The sequence below is a fragment of the Pteropus alecto genome, unplaced genomic scaffold (assembly GCF_000325575.1).
Source record: "Pteropus alecto unplaced genomic scaffold, ASM32557v1 scaffold86, whole genome shotgun sequence".
In the NCBI taxonomy this organism is placed as follows: Eukaryota; Metazoa; Chordata; class Mammalia; order Chiroptera; family Pteropodidae; genus Pteropus; species Pteropus alecto.
This window is the reverse complement of record NW_006442109.1, coordinates 17,735,392-17,758,765: the sequence shown is the minus strand read 5'-3', so window position 1 is coordinate 17,758,765 and position 23,374 is coordinate 17,735,392. Positions and strand designations below refer to the sequence as shown.

At 35.0% G+C, this 23,374-nt stretch overlaps 2 protein-coding genes across 6 annotated transcripts in view; one reads left to right on the top strand and one right to left on the bottom strand.

Moving 5' to 3' along the window:
- Positions 1 to 22,802, top strand: PIGB (phosphatidylinositol glycan anchor biosynthesis class B). Of its 5 annotated transcripts, XR_003042694.1 has the most exons (13): positions 1 to 164; positions 2,081 to 2,216; positions 2,634 to 2,751; positions 6,475 to 6,579; positions 8,254 to 8,384; positions 11,575 to 11,715; positions 13,013 to 13,064; positions 14,071 to 14,282; positions 14,848 to 14,912; positions 20,078 to 20,291; positions 21,758 to 21,938; positions 22,250 to 22,480; positions 22,660 to 22,802. XR_003042694.1 is itself a non-coding variant. In XM_015595913.2 (12 exons), the coding sequence occupies exons 1-12, from the start codon at positions 32 to 34 to the stop codon at positions 22,385 to 22,387; spliced, it is 1,614 nt and encodes a 537-aa protein (XP_015451399.1). In that variant the 5' UTR covers positions 1 to 31; the 3' UTR covers positions 22,388 to 22,608. The 5 variants fall into 5 exon arrangements, 4 of the variants coding, with proteins under 4 accessions (XP_015451399.1, XP_015451398.1, XP_015451400.1 ...); XM_015595913.2 differs by lacking the exon at positions 22,660 to 22,802 and having other exon boundaries at positions 8,266 to 8,384; positions 22,250 to 22,608; XM_015595912.2 differs by lacking the exon at positions 22,660 to 22,802 and having other exon boundaries at positions 22,250 to 22,608.
- The window catches only part of CCPG1 (cell cycle progression 1), a 39,141-nt gene continuing 37,969 nt past the window's right edge, over positions 22,203 to 23,374 (bottom strand). The window contains exon 9 of the mRNA XM_006920341.3: positions 22,203 to 23,374. Within this exon, the coding sequence (XP_006920403.1) occupies positions 23,185 to 23,374 (190 nt within the window). The 3' untranslated portion in view covers positions 22,203 to 23,184.

The following is a 23,374-nucleotide window of genomic DNA, read 5'->3' as shown; positions in this document are numbered from 1 at the left end:
AATCCTCAGCGGAGGCCGGAGTAGATGCAGTATGGAGCGAGAACCAGGTGACAGGAGGCTCTTTTTCCGCGGTCTCCAGAGTTGCTCTCACGAGAAAATGAAGCTGCGAAAGAGAAAGTCGGCCTTGTACTTCAGCTCCCAGAAGAGCACCGGGCTCCGCGGAGGTGAGTGAGGGGTGGGGACGCCCAGGGAAGAGGAGGTGGCGGGAAGTCGCGGACTCAGACCAAGGGTTCCATCTGCTGGGTTGGGGTTGCCAAGAAATCGCAGTGCGCGCCAAACGGGCTTCTCGATTCCCGCCGCTTGCACGGCACTGTATTCTGCATTATTTTATGCCTTCCTCCCCGCAGTTGTGTAAAGTGAGTAGGTATGGTGTGTCCATCCCCGATTTTAGAGCCGGGCCACTAAGGCCAGGAGTTACGCAAGGCTTAGCAGCTACGGAGGGGCTGATTCCTCAGTGGGACCAGGTCTGACTCCACCCCGTTTCTTTTGCCCGGCTCTTCCTTCACTTTGGTCGCAATGTGATGCAGAGAGGAGAAGAATCACCCCAGCAAGTGGGATTTTTACCTGTCGCGGGGTGGTGGTGGTGGTATTTAATATAAAGATGGACTCCTTATTCATTCAGTAAATATTGACTGGACGTCCTTTATGTGCCAAGGACAGTGTAGGCGGTATGAAAAGAATGCTTAGTTACCCCCTCTGGAAACCTGAGACCAAAAAAGGGGAAAACCTTTTTGCTAAATGAAAAGTGAGGATTGGAGGATTGTGACCGGGGACTGCGGGGGAGGAGAGGCAGGAAAGGCTGCTGGACCGGAGCTCTCTCGCTTTCTTCCCCTAACCTACCCCTTGTTAGAAGTTGGATCCCGTCAGGGTAAAGCATAGTAACGACAGTAAATTACCATACTTTCAACAGACTTACAGTTGAACTTTTAGGTATTCGAGTTGTTTCAAAGGCCAGTTCTGAGTATTGTTTCTTCTGCCCCAGTCCACAGAGTAAAGGAGGGTGGGGGGGACAGGAAAGAACAGTTTCCCGACAGCATATTTAGTCCTGTAGGAAGGTTTCTTGAAGTGTTTCTGGTAGGTGAACGTTCAGATAGGGCATGTACATTGTGTTGAATGTACCATTTGTCCGAGAGACATTTAAAATGTGCTTCGTGTGAATAAGGAAAGAGAATGGCAGGAACCCAGAATGATAGTAGAGACTCACAGTGGATCAGAGGCAGGTTGCAGGCTCAAAATACTCAGGCCAGACAGGCAGAGCTAAATAAGTCAAAGCACTCTATATTTCAGTACCAGTCATTTGTTTCTCATTGAGCTCTGTGTTAACAGATCTTATGTTTTGAAATGCTGCAATACAAATTTTAACATAAAATCTGATTTTTTAAATGTTAGCAACCAAATTCAAATTTTAAAAAATTCTCTGTATTCAGCCTATAGACTGTCCATCTGTGACTAAGAGCAGGGCAGACAGCAGACAGACCTGAGTTTGAATGCTTTTTGGCCATTTATAACCTTTTTGAACTGGACAAGGAATTTAAATTCTGAGCCTCAGTTTCCTCATATCTATCCCATAGCATTATTTTGAGGATTAAATGAGATAATGCATGTAAAGGAATGAACTCAGTGCATGGCATATAGTAAGCATGAGTGAATGTTATTTTAAAATGTATGGAGGAACATTTTATATGCAACTGTTTGGCACCTATATAAAGACTTGCTTCCTAAATTAATAATGTTAGCTGGTTTCTTTCTGTTAGATACACATATAGAATAACCTAATCCACCTAAGGCCTTACTTACTTAACCCAATCTCTTTTTCAGTATTTATCTTAATCTCTTTAAACAATAAGTTGTAAGAAAGATTGCTTAGATGAAAGGAGTGGTAATCACTCAGTAGTTGAGGCTCTGGCCCTTGTGTAACTCTTGGTCCAGGTCTACTTTGAGAGTAGTGTGGAGGGAGCAGAGTTCACTACTGTGCCTTAACATAGCCTAAGCAAGGGGCCAACCAGAGCAGCATATTTTAGTTCTGCAAGCAGAACTTGTATGACTTTTGTGTCACATTACCTTATATTTTGTTTTTCAGATCATCTTGGGGAAAACATTTATCTGGTCTTATTTACCATAGCATTACGAATATGTAACTGCTTTTTAGTCCAGACAAGTTTCGTTCCAGATGAGTACTGGCAGTCTCTTGAAGTTGCACATCATATGGTTTTCAAATATCCTTTGTAATTTTTTTCCAGACCTGGAATGTATATTTATCTTAGGAATTGTGTCAGTTTCTATTACACATTTTCAGTCAATCTTTCATATTTTCTCCAAATAATTTTAACTTATCAAAGTATCCATTATTTTATACTAATGTTTCTTCTGTATCTTTCTTTGATGTTTATATGTACTTGACTTAACCTATAGCACATATTCCCAGTGCTCAGTACTATGGAGGATATAAATGAAGTAAAAATCACATTTCTGCCTTGAAGTTGAGTTTAGTTGGCCAATTACATTTTTAATTTAAATATCCAGTATAAAATGCTGTTTTTAAGCTGCTTTGTCAAAAAATAAAAGTTTTATATGTGGAAATGAAAGTAGGTTTTATTTCAATGCTATTTAACATTAGTCCTTAATTTTACTAATTATGGTTATTTGACCTGGGAATGGACAGAAAGGTTGAGGGGTTATACTTACCCCTTAATCTTTGCAAGCATTTACAAGATTCTGTATTTTTTGGGGAAAGATAGTGTTCAGTTGCTGGTAAGTTTAAATAAAAGTAATCAAAATAGTTGTTAAAAATAGATTTATTCCATCCTTTTTTAAAGCTTAATGTATATTAACTAAATGATGTTATTGGTATCATGAAATTTGTTTCTAAAAGGCTACTATTGCCAAACTCTGACTATATCTAGGGTTCCAAAGGCATACTAAGATGTGTAACTTTTCATTGTGTGCTAAAACACAAGACCGAGCATGAAAGTGTCCTGCTGGGAGCAATCCTGTTAAGATTTTCAGAATGATTACATTATATATTAATTATTTATTTGGACTGTAGAAGTATACATCCTTCATTAAGAATCACTTGAGAACAGTGTTCTATCTTGCTTTCTTAACTTGTGAGTAGAAGACCATGTTATATGAGCTTATGAAGACTAAATACATATAAGCCCACTCAAGATTTAGTGTTTAAAACTCAGAAAAAATTAATTTGACAAAAATTAAATGATATGCATTATCCTTGTACTACGTTGTAATTAGGTATCAATAATAAGTAGGGTTATAATTCCTGGCTCATGAATTTCTGGGGTCATTTGCCAGGAGAGGGTACAAAGAAAGAACTAATGGTGCAAAAGTTTCAAACTTCACTGCCAAGATCTTTTAAGCTATCGTCGTTAGGCTCAGAACTTTGGGCCTTCCCCATTTTGTTAGGCAAGTGCCCCAGAATTCCAAAGGCAGTCTAAATCCTGAGCGGTTTTTGAAGCCTGAGAGGCATTACGTTTCTGGGATTTTTTTTTTTCCCCCAGGCAAGACTGTACCCTCCCCTTTGCAATATTCGATTCCCCACTATTGGGAAACAAGGATCATACCTGTGAAACTGATACTTCTCATGGAAAGATCCAGGGGAAGGAGAATTTTGAGCAGCAGCAGAGTTTCTCCCATTGACACAAGTGGAACTTAGGAGCTGTGAATATTCTTTTCTCCTCCCAGAGCTACCCACTAGCATGTAGATCGTGCAGGGTATCCATAAAGTCTGGAACCATGGGCAGATATACATTATGTCATTAAGGGTATCTTATATCCCAGGAAGTAGGTTTTATTATAAATGAAGGGGTCTTCAAGATAGAAAAACTTCCTATTCCTCCAGGACCTATACTCTGCCTTCAACCTGTAGCTGACTGTCCTGGCCATTTTGTGATTAAAAGGAAACCTCCCTTGGCCCTCTACCCCACCCCGCCCCAAAAAAAGAAGCTTCAGTCTACTTGGAACTTGACCAGGTAAAGAAACATTAGGATGCTATCAGTCAGTCAGTCATATTCATATTGATTTTTTAAAATATAGATTTTATAATTTTGAAACTAGAAGGTCAGGGAAGTAAAGTACATAGACCAAGGTCACAGTATGTTCAAAGCAGAGCTAAAACTAGATCATAAGTCTACCTATTCACAGCCTAATGATCTTTCCAGATAGCTTCTCTCTAAACTGCATAAGGTGTGTGCACACAATGAGGGAAGGCTTAGAGCTGCACTGTCCAATATGATAGCCGCTAAGCACCCATTGATTTTTGAATACCTGAAATGTGACTAATCCAAATTGAGAAGTGGACGTTAAAGACCTAGTACAAAATAAGAATGTAAAATATTTCTATAATTTTTCTATTGATTAAATGTTGAAATGGTATTTTAGATATCATTTAGATATATATTTAGATATATTGGGTTAAACAAAATAACAAATTCATTTAACCTGTTTGCAATTTTTTTATTTTTTAATTTGGCTACTGTAAAATTTAAAATCATCTATGTGGCTCACATTCTATTTTTGCTGGACAGCACTGGTTTAGAACATGTGAGCAGAAAGAGGGATAAGAAAGGAGACATGAATGGGGTACCACAGTGGGGCTTTGAATAGTCAGAAGATGGCACAGGGACATTTGGCTCCTGGAGCCTAAGGAAGGAGTGAGGGCCTTAAAGAACAGGAGAATAGAATGGTAAGCTGCCAACATAGGCTTTATCCTTAGAGTTTAACCCTGGCATGTTCCTTCTTTTCCCTACCTCACTACTTTTTATTTTCCAGAAACTGTGTGAAACTATTACTTAATTCTTGTCAAATCCTTAGTATGAGCTGGAAAATGATGGTTATCTTAGACATTGCTAATAACTGGGAATTTACAACTCCACTTATTTCTGTGTTGGGCTACAATCTACCTTTTAAATTCAGTATTTCTACATGACAACCCTTCAAAAAGTTTTATTTATCCAGGACAAACATCTCCAGTTCTAAACTTCATAATCAGATAATGTGTGCTCTAGACATAATTTATTAATATCCATCTTAACATGTGGGTCTCCAAACTGAACATAATATTGAAAGCTAGGGTAACTAGTTCAGAATAGTATAGTGGGACCATTAACTTCATTAATACTATGCTTCTCTCAGTACACAAGGATTTAGTTTTTTAGTAGCTACCTCATACTGTTGGCTTATATTAAATATGTAGCCAAATTGGGTTTTCAAATGAACTACTTTCAGGCCTGGGAGGTAAGGATGAAGTTTATAGATCTCTATGCAGAGTAAACAGAAGGTATGTAATAGGTGCCCTTTACTGCATTTTACAGAGCACAGTTTAATTGAAATTATGAAGTATAGCATTCCTTAAATTCTAAGATTTAAATATTTACAGATTATTAACAAAGAAATGGAACATAAAGCTAAAGTGTTAGAGGCCACTGACAATTGAAAATCGAAAGTTAAGCAGCTTTAAGTTTGACTCAACAAAAATATAAATTTACATGTTTTTAGAAACACATCTTTTGAACAAACCAACATGAAATTGTATTCTACAAGCAAGTGTTATTTTGTTAAAAGATAACTATGACATATTTAAAAAAACCCGGAAAGATGCTAATATATAGCGTTAGAATTCCTAACTGTAATTAAGTTGTAATATACTACTTACTCTTTCATTTCTTTTAAGTTTACTCTTAAATAAGTTTACTCATCTGAATACGTTTCGATAACTGTAGAATACTTGGGCTTTAAAAAAAAAAGTAACTTGTATTTTATCATCTATATTGCAGGATGGGAAAGTAGTGAAACTTAGCACAGGCTTTGGAGTTAGGCAGACCTGGGTTTGAATCCTGTTTCCACACAACTAGCTGTGCATTAGGAAAATGACTTAAGTTTTCTGTGCTTCAGGCTCCTCATTTATAAAACAGTACCTATTTCATAAGATTATTTGGAGGACTGAATGAACTGATATCAAGTATGTACTTAGTATAATACCTAGGACACAGTACTATAAGGTTTCATTTTAAATTACCTATTGTTATGCTAATCAAAATAACTAAATGTGCTTCTAAAATAAACCCTTAACACAATGAAATGGTTTGCTGGCCTTTAAATTAGAATTAGGAGTGTTGTAATATGTAATATATATGTGTGTGTATATATATATATAATATATGTACTTATGAAGACTAAATACATATATGCCCACTCATGACCTGGTTATATAATATATAATTATAATATGTATATATAATGAGAATTATAAAACTATCTCTTAATTAACTATACATTAAAAAATTAATGTATTTTTTGTAGAAATACAGGTATTTTAGCAGAATAATAGAATATATTATATCTATTTTTGTACTAAGAATGGCTTTCAATTAATTGATAGTTGGGTCAGCTTGTTAATTTCTTATAATTCAGTGTGAACCAACAGATGGTTTTAACATCTTTTTTTTTTTTTAAACAAAGATTTGGATTCCTAGACTTGCCCAAGCAGTTCTGTCTGTTGTAGCAGACTTGAGGCTTTACTCATTAATGAAACAACTAGAAAATCAGCAAGTGGCAAAATGGGTGGTAAGTCTTAAACACTTTAGAAACTATATTTAATTTACTTCATTCCTATGAGCATGAAGCACAAGGAATATCGATAATCAAAAGTTTCAAAAAACAACTCATACAACTTTATAGAAGTACTTCCATAATTAAAAACAGTAAGATGCAAATGATGCATACCATCCATACCTTTCCTCCAGACTGAGTCCTAAGCAGTAGAAGCCACTGATGCCATCAAACCCTATGAGCTTAACCCTAGGAGACAGGCTTTGCAAGTATCTTCACACCTCAAAACTGTCAGAGTCCTTGCCTAACTTTCCATAAAATTCAGTAGGAATAGTTCTAAATCATTGCCTACATCACAAATCACCTCAGCTGTTTTCAATGCTGTTCTCTATTCTTCCAGCTACTTGAGACTCATCCTGAGAAATACTGCTTCTCACTGGAGCACCCTTTCACCTCTGGTTTGAATGTTTGAAATAGTTGGACTCTGTAAGGGAGAGAATGTGGCGTAGAAGACTGTCTTTTGTCATTTGGCTTATTTCACAGTGGAGAGATAGATTTCTGATCTCCCATTCAAATCTGGAATGGATTTTCCCATTTAAACCATATCCCAAAGAATGGTTGTAGTACTGTTGTTACTTCACTTTGGCTCTTTCTTAAATTAAGAAAGCTTATTTGAGCCACCTTTGAAATCTTACTACGCTTTTTACATTGTTTCTATTTGAAAATATGTTCCAAATTACCAACACATTTCTAGATGTAATTATAATTATTAATAAATATTAACAATTTAAAGATTAACAGGACATATTTCTGCAGGTAGCATGTTGATTTGTATTAAAAAGGCAGATTGGTTTAGCAAATGAGTCCTTGCTAATTGACTCAAGGATAAAACAGTCTTATTTTCTGCTTATATATACTGCCGAAGGCTCAATCTAAAATGGCAAAGGCATAATACCTTTGAATTCCCTCCTTCAAAGTAGCAGCACTAGGTTCTTCTAGTTTAGGAAAAGCCTTTAAACCCACAAAAATTGGAAACAATTTTTAAAGGCTATATTTGAAGAGATAGGAAGCAAGTACACGTTTAACACCCTCGCCTCAGCTAACAGGTTTCTTCTAAGATATTTCTTCTGTAGACTTATTGATGCTTCTGTTTGCATATTCTTTCAAAACTGGTTTATTAATTTAGTCAATTTCCAAATTAAAATTTAATGATGTCTCCTGATATGTCATGTTTTTTCACTTGCATTTTAATTTTTCATCAAGATATAGGGCAACATTTTAAACTAAGGTCAATAAAAACAGTCAGAATATTTGTCAGTAATATAAGACAATTTGAGGAATATTGATTGGGAGGGCCTAGTTATGAATTTCAATCCTCTATAAACTACATCAAAGAATGTGTGTTTTATGTCTTTTATTAATGAGAAATGAGATTTAAATAAAATGAAATGCCATAAAAATGTACCTGAAAGTATACTTTTTAACTTTAATGAATATAGATCTGATGTTATCTTAGACCTGTGTTTGATATAAATTCTTAAAAACAATGTCTGCACATGCCATCTTTTAACATTAATTACCTTTTGATGTGGTTTTTCCAGTATTTAGACTTGCTTACTATTTTCCATAGAAGATAACTAAGCTTTTTCATTTCCCACCCCATCTCTGTTTGCTCATAATTGTTCTTAGTTTTTTTGCCAGCTATGCTCTTGGTTCACATGGTATTGCTGTACCAGAACTCTTACAAACACCATGGAAACTGTTCTCACTATACTTGCTCTTTTCTACTATCCTTTGGAAGGTTCAAAGTCTATGAACAGGTGAGATGTATTACTGTTAATATACAAAACTCTAAAGCATGCTTTTGAAAAATCTTAAATATCAACATATTGTAATGTCTAGTGGACCCCTCATGTTTATGAAGGTTATTAGAACCACAGATTTTCAGTTGATATATTTATTATAGCATGAAACAGATATACTAAAAGTGGGTAATTAAATTAAGGAAAAGGTAATAAAATGCCTATTTACAAAGGTGTAGACAATGTTTAGAAAAACCAATAAGGGGGCACCATAGTGCCCCAGGAATACCCACAGCAGGAAGTTTCTATTACACCATGGCCCCAAGGAGCAAGGAGAGAAAATGGTTACTGGAATTCATGCAGAGCTGTAACTTTAAGAGAGGGCCCCAACAGGAGACAGGCACAACCAGCCTTCAGCCAGAGCAAGAGCCCAGTTTGACTCTACTGTGCTCCTGTTAGCCAAAGTCAATCAGCAGCCAGAAAGCAAGATAACCCATTGATATAGCCCATACAGGTCAGCCTCCCTGTACATTGAGCAGGTGGAGTGGAGAGATCAGATCCAGAAGAGCAGATAGAAAACATATCGACCTGATTTGGGTATATATAAACTGGGAAGCAAATACCGAGCAAAGGGAACATGAGCAAAGGCACAACACTGTAAAAGAGCTTCACTGTATTTTGGGGAGGTTGTCCAGAGTAGCTAAATGTATGGTAGGATGTATGGGAGAAGAAAAGAATAAGGATGAGGCTGGAATGGGACTTTGCCCTTGTCTGGAATTTGATCTTTATTCTACAAGTTGTAGGGAACCATTGTAGGCTTTTGAGAGGCATGACATAATCAGATCTGATTCAGGAAGAATTCTCTTGTAAAATCAGTATTTAGGATATAATGAAAGGGAGAAAGCCAGAATTTGAGTCTAGTTAAGAAGCTAGCGACCATTCTTCCTATATAAAAAAGTGGTTGGATGAAATAAGATCATTTCTGCATTAGACTCTTGACTGCAAAAATAGGCATTCAATTAGATTACCTATATGAGGAGGACTTTATTTAAGACAAAGTGAAAATAAGGAAGATCGGCATCTTAGCCTTATGGCCAGGCCTAGATTAAAATTATAGAGTATCTCAGCCACACAACTGAATTGGAAGGTTATGCAGAATGTAAGGTAGTTTTGAGGAATGGCCTGTTGTTCCGTAGTACTTTTATAGGCCAGTCTATGAATCTCTGTTTTATCCACCATTTTGAGGCTTTCTCAGGCTCTGTCCACTTCTGTTCTCACTACCAATTGCCCAATTTTCCCTGTATCTCACATTTACTTTGAAGGAATATGATTAGGTCTGTTAAATATCATTGTCCCTATTTGGATGGAGCCTTCACACTGGCCAGCCTTAGATGAGCTGCCTCAGCTCAGATGCTGTCCCCTGATTCCATCAGGAAAGGTTATGTGGGACAAATGACCACTGTATAAGCATTCTTCACATGACAGGTACTATTCTTGGCCTGACGATAAATGACATTTTGCAAACTCCTTTAAAAATGCACATATAATGAAAGATTTTTAAATTGGCATGAGGATATCTAAACATTTATATCTGTAAAATGAGAATAACAACTCTCATAAGAATTAAATGAGAATCTATGTGAATTGTATAGCACAGAACCCCATTACAAAGTGCTTAGGAAATACTGATGATGACAATGTTGTTAAAGAATATTTCTGAGTAATACAAAAAAAAAAAAAAAAAAAGATTATGATGACTCAAAAGATTCCTAAATGTAAAATAGGATGATGTGCTAGGGAATGGATTGGGTGGCCAAGGAATGCAAAGACTATGATGACTACGAAAAGATTCCAAACAAGTGACAGGACTTGATGTAAAATGATGGTAGTGGGAATGAGAAAGGAACAAAAAAAAAAGTATGGGATGAGAAGTTGTTATTTAAGGTGACTCTAAAATTTTAAGACTCAGAAACAGTGATACTGTTAACTTACATACTAAACACTGAATAAGTTTGAGGGAAAGTTGTGGGGCTTATTTGAGACACTTTGAGTGCCAGTAAGAGATGAATGTAGACAATATTCAGGAATGAGAAGAAGTCGAAGTCTGAAAATTTGGAGTGAGGTTAAGAAATACACATTTAGGCATCCTCTAGGGAGTTTCACTAGAGCAGAAGTTGCAATTTAGATGGTCTGCAAGTCAGAGCAAGCCACAAATATGTTTTATTTCACCTGCACAGTGTTTTTGTTTTTTAGTAAACTACTTGGCAAAGTTTTAAAATTAGGAGATCTTACATAACATCTGGATTTCTGGTTTCTCTTGAAAAAACAGAAGTCCTAACATTTTGGGTCAAGATTCCTTCATGATAACATTAAAGCCCTTATGTGGACTACATCATTCATTTGTATTACGTGATCTCTATAAGCATTTAAATTTGAAATCCTTGCTCTTACATCCTCACCATTAGAAAGTCTTCATAATTATTAGTTAATAGATATATAATGGTGCCATAAAGTTGTTTTATTTTGCTAGCTTTTAGTTTTTCACAGGGTTAAGTATATATCCAGGTAATAATCTCCTGTCTGCAGTCTCCATGATTAAACTATTGCATAATCTCCTGTAGCCATTTATTGAGAGAAATCCTAATAGTAAAAGTCCACAATTCTATCCATGATCATATAGGTTTGTATAGTAGGCTTTTTATCAGTTGTACATATACATCTTTCAGTTGGATAAATTTAGCAGCTTACCTTTTCAAAACAAATTCATATGGACTCAGAAGCCTATGATAGCCTAAATAATCCTAATGTTTATTTAAATGCACTTGGTTTCTTTGCTAGAGAATGGTTTTATGGACTTTCTCTTATAGCCTTGTGAGTGACTTGATCATTTTTCTATCAGGAAAGTTCTGTGGTTAAAAGTTAGTATACCTTTCAACAAACAAGACAAACATTAAAACAAAAAATAACTGCTTATTTGAAAGTACTAGAAGTAAGATATTAGAGCTGGAAAAGACCTTAGATAATACTTCGTTTTACAGATGAGAAAAACTAAGAGCGAGAAAGTATAAGTAACTTTCCCAACTTCACACAGCTATTTATACCAAAAAGAAAATGCTCTAACAAAAAAAAGTTATAGCACAGTGTAAATAGTAGATAACTTCTAAACTCATTTCTTAGTTGTCTTGACAATATATTTTCCTTGTTTTAGTATCAAGTACTCATCCCTGGTGGCACTTGCCTTCATAATTCGTCCCACAGCTATCATTCCATGGATACCTTTGCTCTTAAGACATATCTGGCAAGAACAGAGAAAGCTTGATCTTATTCTACATCATTTTTTACCTGTAGGGTAAGTAGTGCTACAGTCCATCTACCCAAATGGCTTAAAAGGATATAGAACACTTATGTATTCCTGTGGGAATATAAATTGATACAACCTCTTTGAAAAACTAAGTATTTACTAAAGCTAATCGCACTATACCCTAGTGCTCAGTTACTTTCAATACTAAGTATGTATTCAACAGAAATGTACATATATGGGAATCAGAAGGCGAGTCAAAGAATGATCATAACAGTGTTGATAATAGCTAAAAAAAAAAAAAGGGAAGCACAGTGTCTAACAGAATAAATACACTGTGGCATATAAATTCAGTGAATATTATACAGTATTATAAATTAATGTACTGCAATATGCAAAAAACATGGTTAAATCTCATGATTGTAGGAAACTAGACATGAGTACATATAGCATGATTCTATTTTTGTAAAATTCAAAAAGTAAAACATCTACCCTATCAAAAGTCAGAATAGTTACTGGTCACCTTTGGGAAGAGAGTGGAGATTGGTTGGAGGGATGAGGGGGCCTTTTGAAGTACTAATAATGCTCTGTTTCCTGATCTGTATGAGTTACAGTTTGTTTTCATATTGTGATGATTCATGAAGACTTATAGTGTACTTTTCTGTATATGTTTTTGATATGCCGCCTGAGATGGCCCCCACTAATCCCATTCTCTTGATATACATGCTCTTGTATAATCCTCTTGAGTGTGGGCTGGACATTTTGACTCAATTCTAACAAATATGGCAGAAAGGATGTCACATCCATGATTGGGTATAAAGACTTTTACCTTGGGTTCCTGTCTCACTCTCAGATGGCTCAAGCCAGGGGAAGCCAGTTGCCATATCATGACTTAGTCTTAAAGGAGAGGGTTACATGTGGGAGGCTGAGCCCTGCCAACAATCATGTGAGTGAGCTTAGAAGCAAATATCCCCAACATCCCCAATCAAGCCTTCAGCCAACATCTTGACAATTCGTGAGAGACCTTGAACCAGAGACACCCCGCTAAGCTGCACCTGGATTCTTGACCCACAGAAACTGAGAGATAAAAAATGTTCATAGTTGTAAGTTGCCAAGTTTTGGGGTAATTTGTAATGCAGAAATAGACAACGCAGTGTTTATTACTTTTTAAATTTCCTTAAATGCAGCTCCTGTCATGAAAGACTTCAAAATGTGTAAATCCATATTCAGTAGGTAACACTAAAGCATTTTAGAATGGCTTTTGATGCAAGGCACTTGCAAAGCCATATGCCAATATTGGATTTTCAGTAAGTTCAGAATGTTAATCACCCTTCTTTTCATTTTTCAGATTTGTCACTTTGAGTTGGTCTCTGATAATTGATCGTATGTTTTTTGGGCAAGTAGGTAAAATATTTATTACACTAAAAACTCAATCTGACTTTTTAATCAGTCCATGAATATTTGAGAATGTAGGCAAATCATTTTTTTAATAATATGGGATACATTAAAAAAAACTACTAGCATATGCCTTTGGTTCAATTTGCTGTGCTTTCTATTAGATAACAAAATTGAGTATTCCTAGTTGAAGTTCGAGTCCAGGCATTTTTATAAGGTTTGTAGCAATAGAGGTTAGATTTTTTAATAATTTTAATTGACTTCAAGGTAATCATTCAGAATTCAAATTAACCAGAATACTCTATTCTTCAAGCACTGGTGTGACATTTTAAACTTATGACTGTTAGTTGTTTTTAAGTTCTCTGTTTTTAAGTTACTTATGGGCTCTGGAATCAGACTGCCACAGCATGAAGCTTAGTGCCCTGTTACCTGTGTGACCCAGGACAAGTTATGTACCTTTCTTGCCAGTTTCTTTTTCTGGAAATGATTATGGTACATGTCTCACAAGGTTGGATTAAATGAGATAATGCATGTAAAGTGCCTACAATGGTGCCTGGCACAAGTGAGCACTTAATGTTAGCTGTTGTTGCTATTAATTATTATCTGCTTTGTGCCATAATTGCACCTGTAATGTTTTCAGAGCTTTATCTTAATAAGTAATGTGTGATATAAGGTACTGCAGTAAAAATTTTGATGTGGTTATAACACACACACTGTCATAAAAATTTTTTTAGGATTCTCTATAGCTCTAATTGTATGTAAAACTTACATTGTCAAAATATAAACATTTATTTATACTTTCTTAAATCTCAAAAACCTAGTGTTTTACAAATTAACAATACTTAGAACACAAAAAATAATGATTTCATATGGTCACTGTTCAAAATTATCAATGTAAACTTTTATCTGGGTTTTAGACGTTATTCATAATTCAATGTCAAATTCATTAATGCCAAAGATTCACACTTGACACTAATACGTTTCTATTTCTCTTTCCTTCAACTATGCCAGTGGACTCTGGTTCAATATAATTTTTTGAGATTTAACGTGCTGCAGAATTTGGGAACATTTTATGGTTCTCATCCATGGCACTGGTACTTCAGTCAAGGATTTCCAGTTGTCCTAGGTACTCACTTACCCTTCTTCATTCATGGCTGCTTTCTAGCCCCAAAGAGGTACCGGATACTTTTGGTGACTGTGCTGTGGACACTGCTAGTATATAGGTAAGATTTTATTTATTTAAATAGTTAACTTTCATAATTTAACCAAGAAATTATTCAAAAAGTAAATATCTTTTGGAGATGCAGTAACTTTTTTGTGATTTGTTAATGAAGATTATTTAGCAACAGAGAGGCAGTAATTATGCTGATGCTTAGGTAGAATGAATACTTCTGATATGTATAGTTACCTTAACAAGGATTACATTCAATTTTTAAGAAGTTGAACAAGTTTCATTTGCGCCTAAAAAACAGAGATTACCAAAATTTTAAGTATTGAAGAACCAGAGAAATATTTTTAAATGAAAATATATGCATCTTTATTCCAAATTTGAGTAATATGACTTGTTTTGGTAATAGGAATCCATTTTTTAGAATATTGACATTAGACATTGATATCAAATATTAGAATTACTTTTAACACATCATCGCCTAATTCCTAAAGCATGAAAGTCAGTCTCAGTACTCAGAAAAACAGGTCATGTTAATTATTTCATTTTAAAGACACTAATCTCAAACTATCATATAATATGTAAAAATAATATTTTTTTATATCTTTGTTTTATTATAGCATGTTGGGCCACAAAGAATTCAGGTTTATCTATTCAGTTTTACCATTTTGTATGGTGTTTTGTGGTAAGTATTTTTATTCAATAGAAAAAATATATAGAAATAGAAGACAATAAACTCATTAAACTCTAAAATATTTTCAACTAGGCTGAAAGAGAATTGCTTCTTAATTACAAAATAATTATGTTACTGCAGTATTCTCTTTTTTGCAGCCTAAATATCCTTTTTCCTACGTTCTGTAAAGTGAGATAAAATCATAAAGATCCAATATCCAAAGCACCTTTTGGTGGTGGTGTTTCTAGCTATTAGAAATCTTTCACTAAAAAGTAATGGAATATCTTTTTTAGAATAGCTACTTTATGGTTAAACTAGGAAGTTCTTCATTCCACAAATGAAAATATGTTTATAGCTGCTGAAACTGAGTTTTCAATGCTTTTAATGCTTTAAGACTCACTCTAATGCATATGCAGTTTTTAAAGTGATTCACACCTGATTTTATTTTTGGCCTTTTCTCCATTATTTCCTGTAAGTCTTGGCAATAATTTTTTTACATGTGACTTCTCAAGTTTTATGTTACTCAGCTCTGGAAAATATGAATTTTTACATTGTTTGGTTTGGAAAAATCATGAATTGAAACTTTATTAACTTCAGGTTTAATTCAGAATAAGTGACTTTTGGTCTCCTTCAAATATTAATCACTAAAAAAAGTCATTGGACTGGAGAGAGAAGAAATCAATGGGACTAGAAACAGGGAAAAGCTAAGGAGTTAATAGTATCACACTTTTTACTTAAAAAAAGAACTCAAAAAAAACCAGTTAAGCAGCCTTCTTGACCAAGATTACATTATGTCCTACAGATCTCAGACGTACTCTCTTTAATTTAGGTACAAACATACACAGCTATATATTTATACATCTTAAGTGCTGAAACCGGTGTTAATTTATGTCATTACTTTATACACGAATGCAGACACATATAAAAATATAGGCATCTATTTGCAAGTCTTAAGAATAGTGGGCCCATTTACCAGAGCACATTTATTCATATTTTATAAAATGAGTCACTATGCATATTTTAACTTTTTCTTTTTTATGACAGCTTGAGTTATAATTAAATCAAGTTTGGTTTCTGCCCAGGTGAACATTGCCAGACTACTAGAAGACAAATACATGTGTATTTGGTTTGGTTAATTTAGGAAGTTGTTTTGATTCCATTTTTATACTCTGGGTTTTTCCAGCATTCCACTTCTATGGGTGTCTTTACAAAGTGTTTTAAGGAAAAACTGAGTTTTCTGCACCTCATGCCCAGTCCAAAAGATGGCATCTTTAATTGTTAGGGTCCCAGTAATCCCTTGTTCCCAGTCCTAAAGATTTAGATAAAATGATGAGGAGAGTTGAAGAGCTCCTTTTGTAATGGACAAGAACCAGCCTTTCTCCATCCTGCTTCCACTCAGAATGACCCCTAAAGGACAGAGACCCACCAAAACCCGTGACCTTCTCACAGGATGTGATCTTTCCCTCTGGACACATATACCCAAGGTTTTTGAGTGAACCAAAAGATTTTGATTCTTAGGAGTCAGAACTCTTTAATGCCAACAGTTTCCAACAGTAGGACAATTAAGTAGTGAGCTCACCTGGACAGAAGTCAGGAATGATGTCAGATAACAGTTCTTTTTGGAGTTCTTGATATTTTAAATAATCCAGTTTGAGCCTTTTCTAACTACCTGAAATCTTGAGTTATATTATACTTCAAATGTCAGTTTTATTCTATTCTTGCATGATCTATTTTGGCCTGATTTTATATAAACATGACAACTTTATTGGCAACTCCTGTGTAACAAACCATCTCAAAATTTAGTCACTTAAAACTCTACTTATTATACTTATTATTACTTACATGTCTATAGTTGAGCTGGGCAGTTCTCGTCTCTACCGAGTTTATACACGTGATCAGCTGCAGATGGGGTACACAGCTCTTTTGACCGAGGCTGGTTTCTCACATTTGGGGTTCAGCTGGCTATAAGCTAAGGTTCCTCAGTTCTTCTATGTGCTCTCATTCTCCAGCAGGCTAGCTGGGCTTGTTCAATGGGTATAGGCAGGGTTCCAGGAGAAGAAACAGTAGTGAGGCCCAAGCATGGAACTGGCACACTGTCACTTGCACCATTCTTTTGGTCAAAGCAAGTCACAAAGCCAGGCCAGATTCAAGAGATGAGAAATAAACTTCAGGCTCATGTAGGGACTGAATATAGGAAGAGGAGTAATTGTGGCCATTTTTTTAATCTGTGGCAACTTTTCTTGCCTAGTTTGAATTTCCCTCAGTCCTATCCAAAAGTAGAACTTAATTCTAGAAAACATACCTTCTGTGATTGGCTCTGATCCTTAGTGAACTGTATAACCTTGTGCCTCAGTTTCCTTATCTGTAAAAGAAAGGTGCCATTGGTCTAGTAACACTGAAATTCTTAGGTTGAACCTGTGATTTGTGCTGGTATGTTTACAGCACTTGCTATCAGTTCTGGGTTGAGTTTCTGTTGAATGTTTTTGCCACAGTGGCCAATGCAGACTTGCTTGTCTCGATTAGGCCACTTTATTTTTCTATATGCTAATCTTTTCATCAAAATTGCACATGTACATTGTTTCAGAAGTCATTCATAAGGAGTTTGTTTTAAAAAAACGGTTCTCCCCCGCCCCACTCCCAGAGGCAATCATACTTTTAGGTGGTTATTTTGATATTTATCTCTAAATAAAATGCTAATATTGCATAAAGATCTTTGGTTTTGGTATTATCGACTTCTCACTATGGAAGATGAAATTATAGCTTATTTCCTTAGCAAAGTAGCAATATAAAATTCTTGCTACCTCCTTCTGTTCCCAATACTCTCACATGGTTCTTCCCCAGGCCCACTCTCCTGAACATTCCATTCCAGAATTAAACCACCCTTTGTTTTTCTCATGTAAACACCGGAATCAAGTTGACCTAACAGTTTTCTCAAGGAATATTTAAAAGTGAAAATGTTAACTTAGAAATATCTCTAATTCATAGAACTTGGGAGAGATTTTTTTCTTAACATTGGTTTTAATATTTCTTGCCCAAACTAGGATGCATCCTTGCTACCTCTCAGTGTTTGACAGGATCAGTTATGTACGGCCCTCAATTCTCATCCTCTTTGTTACAGTGAACCTTTGGGTAAGAAGAAACTCATCAGTCATTGCTAAAGAATACAGAACAACACACTATCCAAAACTTTAAAAGTGATTGTGTTTTCAACCTCAATTCTCATCCTCTTTGTTACAGTGAACCTTTGGGTAAGAAGAAACTCATCAGTCATTGCTAAAGAATACAGAACAACACACTATCCAAAACTTTAAAAGTGATTGTGTGTATCAAGATAAATCATATATGACAATTAGGAGATATGGCTGAGTAAAAGAAACTAACTCATGAGGGGCCTTCTTATATACTCATTTTTAAGACTTTACCTGGGAGAGTAGTTAATTAGGACAGAAAGGATTTAAAACATTTTTTAACAGTAGGTCTGATGAGAGTGATTTGGTAAGAACCTAGTATATTATAAAAGTAAATACTCATGGTACAAAAAATAATAATAAACCACCATCAGTGTCATCCTCTAATCATCTAGTCCCATTCCCCAGTGATAATTATCACACTTATAAATTCCTCCAGAGATTTTCTGTATTCCCACTTTAAATATCTTTTTGTAGGCCCAGATAACAGGAGCAAATTCAATATTCTGGGATGTTACTTAGCATTGAGTTATCAAGAGCTACTATGTGAAATGAAGGGGACTATATTCTGACAGGTAGTCACCAGGGTTCGTACTCAGTCTTTGTTGTCATGGAAACTACATGAGACAAAGATTTCTGTAAGTGGTTTTATAGGACATTTAGAAAACTTGTGTTCCTAGAATGTTCAGTAATTGTGAGGGGGGTTTCACATTTTGAATTAGGTAATACATTACCTGGTGGTGACTCTATCACCTTGTGAAGCTAGCTCATTTTAGGGTAGATCCATTTAGTGAGAATTACATCTCTTTATTTGTATGCACAATTAAGCAGACTTACTGAATGGCAGCTATTAGAATCTTAATTATCTCTTTTAAATAGTAAAGAAACCATACTGTTTCTCTATAAGAAACCCATGGATTCTGGGCTTCTCTTGTGGTTCAGTCTAACATTCAATCTGTATCTTTACAATTCTCCCTTTAGCAACACCAATTTCTGAAATCCCCTTGGGAAACTTTTCAAGGTCAGATGGTTTGAAAACCTTCAGTCTTCAAATTCAAGGCTGTTCGTCTCTTCTCTTCCCAACATTTTATTATTTCTCCAAATAATACAGAGATTCATTTTTCACTAAAAGGACCCATCCTAAAATGAGCTAGTTTCAAAGTGAAAATCACCACAAAATAATATAAGCATTACCTAACTTAAAAGACTCCCCTCAGTACTAAAGAAGCTAGGAAGACAAGCACATTTTCTTCCAGCATTTCCGCCAGAATGCCATTTTTACATTCGCCACCATGTATTCCAGTTTTGTATTAGTCACCTCTACCATTGTATCTGTCTGTAGTGCTGTTAAGTTTCTGGTAAAACTTTAACATCTAGTGAATGAACAAACTGTTAATGAGTGAACCACTTTAGAGGCCCATGGTAAACTTGAATATTCCCCCTTCTGGGGCCTTGTTGGAGTAGACTACTGAAGCATTTTGTAATTTGAGCCCACTAAGTAGATACAGTTTTTGCCTGTCAACCCAGAGAAGCACTTCACTTTCAAGTTGTATTTGCTGCTGTGTTTTATCTGTGGCTGGAATTATTAGATAGCAGAACTTCTGCAATCCTATTTCAGTTTCTGATAAAGCTAATTCTAGTTTTCATCCTCTTCAGCAGGTTCTTCATTTTACCATTTCCAACATCTTACAAATTTAGATTTAAGTTTTAAACATAAGCTTGGTTTTCTTGATCTAGCTACATTTTTTATCACACTTTTCATAATATTCTTTGGTTAATCAGCTGTTTTTAGTGGCACTATGTGAAATGACTGTGTGATATTCCAACTACTGAATGGAATGCACTGTACATAATGTTATCTAAAATATTCATACAGGAACAAAATTGAGCATCTAAGATTTCTTGCCCAAATTTGCTTTTAACTGTCAATTGTATGTTATCAGATGTCTTAGAATAGATGAAGTTATTTTCATGTCTATCTTCATACAGGGTATTCACTAAACCACCTGAAAACATGGAAGAAACCAGCTCTAAGTTTCTTGTTTTTATCAAATATGCTTCTCGCTCTCTATACTGGTTTAGTTCATCAACGAGGTACTCTTGATGTCATGACTCATATTCAAGAACTCTGTTACAAAAATCCTAATAAATCTGCAGCTTCGGTGTTTGTAATGATGCCTTGCCACTCTACTCCTTTTTATAGGTAATAAAAGTTGTTCCACTATCTGCTATTTATTAAGAAAATGAAGCTACTTTAAAATTCCTTTCAGATTCCTGAATTTAAATTGATCATTGATCAAATGATTAAAAGAAATTTAAAACTCCACATTTATTCATTGCTGAATTTTACAAACCATTTGAACTATGTTGTCAATGAAAATCATATACTTTTAACTTCGATCTTTTTTAAAATTTATATTTAAATTACCTGATTTAAATATAGTATATTTTATAGATTATTTGATAATTTCTTAGTAAAGAAATTATCATTGATCTCACTACAAATCTTTGTGACAAATACCTTATGTGTATACAATATTGAATTAATCTCAAAACACTAGCTTCTAGTCCAGATTTACTACTGGGCTATTGCCCTGATCTTAAATGAGTCTTTTTAATCTCTTTAGATATCAGTTGTATAGCCAAAAAAAATTAGGGAATTCAGTTAGATAATACCCTAATGCTTGAATTAAGTGTTTCTGAGAATGTAACACTAAAATTGCCTTAACTATGCTGGGTATCTATCCATTTGGCCCTATGCTTATTATTTCAGGAAGCTATATTAGTTACCAATTGCCCAAGAAAGGTACAAGGGCAAACAGCTTTTCTTTAAAATCTGGCTTAATCTGGCTTTAAACAATCTATTTCATGTGCATAGTCAACTTAATGTCAAAGTTGACATCCTTTTAAGGTAATTTAACACTTTTGGAAAACGTGCATTTCATAGATAAAATACACCTCTCACATATTGATTTTTATTAATTTTTCCTGAGGCAAAGTTATAAACATGGCTTTCTGTATGGTCCATGCAACTAGTGTTGTCATAATTCATCAATCTATCTTTTTAATATATACTCTAGTCTTTCTATGCCACAATAAAACCATTACTTATTTGGATGCTAATCAGTGAACATATGCTGCTCTTTATTACTAACTCTCACTTATATAAGAACAATCAAAAAAACAAAAAACCACAAACTTTATCATTGAAGGATGTGATCCATCCCCTTTCAGAGCTGAAAGGGAAGAGAGCAACAATCCTTTCTGGTTCATGTCCAGTTTTCTACTTTGCCTAATAAACCTATGGGGTATTACTCTCTTGTTAACAAGTAACCTACTTGGTCTCAAAGGCCCCTTACATTCCTGGAAGACCATATCAGTGTTAGAGAATATTAGGTCCCCCAAGCTTTGATCTACCATCCCATCTTGAAATGGAGTTTCATACTTTAGTTTGGACTTATAGGTTATGCTCCTCCTGCACTGGTACATGCTATCAAATCATATTCTCCATCTTTGAGAAACCGCATTAAAGGCTTGCTTCTTCACCTTAGTTGGAACTCAGTTTAGATTCAGATTTTACATTTTGTTATGTTAACATAATGTATCTTAAGAGTAATCTGAAAACTTTCACAACTTCTTGTAATTATAATGGTAACTTTCTTTTTATAGCCATGTCCACTACCCACTTCCAATGAGATTTCTTGAATGTCCCCCAAACCTGACTGGAAAAAGTCAGTATCTTGATGAAGCAGATATATTTTATCTAAATCCCTTAAACTGGTTGTATAAAGAGTTTCACAACAATTCAACATTACCTACTCACTTGATCATCTTCAGCATTTTGGAGGAGGTAAGGAAACATGAAAAAAAGGGAAAACAGTATTTTATCTTACCTTAGGTTTAGCAGGTAAATAGACAATCTAACTTTTTTATGGTCCCTTTTATCCCCCATATTTTGTAATTGGTAACTTTTCCCTAGTCAAAATCAGCCCCAATTCCATATGTATATGTAACTTACCATGAGTTAATTTAAGAAATGACATTGTTTTTATTTTTTTAAAAGTTGTAGAGCCGCAAATCACAATAGGCCATTCTAAAATTCTTAAAACAGTACTCAGCAAAATGTAGCTTTTATTTACTCAAACATTTATTTACTTCTAGGAAATAAGTGCTTTCCTAATTTCAAGAAACTACGAGAGAACCGCTGTTTTCTTTCACACTCACTTGCCAGAGGGTCGAACTGGAAGTCACATATACGTCTATGAACGGAAATTAAAAGGGAAACTCAACAGAAGATGAAAGTCTGAACTGTGTTTAGATCTTTCCCAGAGATATAGAAACTACTGGGTAGAAATATTCAGATGCTGCTTAAAATGTGCTAGCAAACACTGGGTAAGATTCATGGAACTAGCAAAACCCCACTATGAACTGCTTTACCAAATATTACTACTGAGGAAATGTATGAAAAATATCACAAAGTATAAAATCACATATTAATACACTGCCAGATTTTAAATAGACCTTTAGTTTTCCTCATGACGTAGTTTTATTGTTTCTTCCACAATATTCAGATGTGCAAGAAATTTCACAAGAGAACAAGTCAGCAAGTGCATAAGAAGGCAGCAAATTCTTCACAAGTCAACGGGGCTCTTGAACCCACAAAAAGACAAGAAGCAAGAGTAAGATTATAAAATGTTAAAGAAGAAATTCCATCACAATGTACTTTTCTCAAGCTCTACTGCAAATTTAACACAAATATCAGTGTTAATTACACTTTGTTATGTATGATTTGAGCTTGCTTTAAGCTCATACACTGAAAGGAAGTCTCATTTCATGCACAAATCTGTTGCATGCCTGGCTTCCTTAACAAAACTACAGTTCAACATTTCCACTGCAAAAAGATATTCAGCAAAGCTAAACTACAAGAAAATGCAGGTTAGTAAGCTTTTGCTTGATGCTTCTGAGTAATAATGTAAAGTCATCTTAGAAATGATAAAAAGACATTATCTTGATAATTTCATCTTAGTTTCAACACCAAACATTGTAGAAAGCATCCATGTTTGTTACAGTTTTCTATTTTAACTTAATCATGACGGTCAATATTTAGGATCAAAAGGTAATTGCCCCAACTCTATTTCGAGATTTGCCATGTGTCTTCCATTAGTGCGACCATATTTATGCCATTTACCTTCCCTTTTATAAGGTTGTGGCTGAGGGTGCTTCTGCTCTTGTTTTCGATGCCTGGAGTTTTCAATATTTACCATACGTTGCTTTTTATCTGGTCGA

What these genes read in the sequence shown, in the direction of transcription:
- PIGB (XM_015595912.2), top strand. Translation starts at nt 32, where the DNA reads ATGGAGCGAGAACCAGGTGACAGGAGGCTCTTTTTCCGCGGTCTCCAG. An exon ending in CATCATTTTTTACCTGTAGG is followed by an intron (nt 11,716 to 13,012) that starts GTAAGTAGTGCT and finishes TTCATTTTTCAG; the next exon opens with ATTTGTCACTTTGAGTTGGT. An exon ending in TGGACACTGCTAGTATATAG is followed by an intron (nt 14,283 to 14,847) that starts GTAAGATTTTAT and finishes GTTTTATTATAG; the next exon opens with CATGTTGGGCCACAAAGAAT.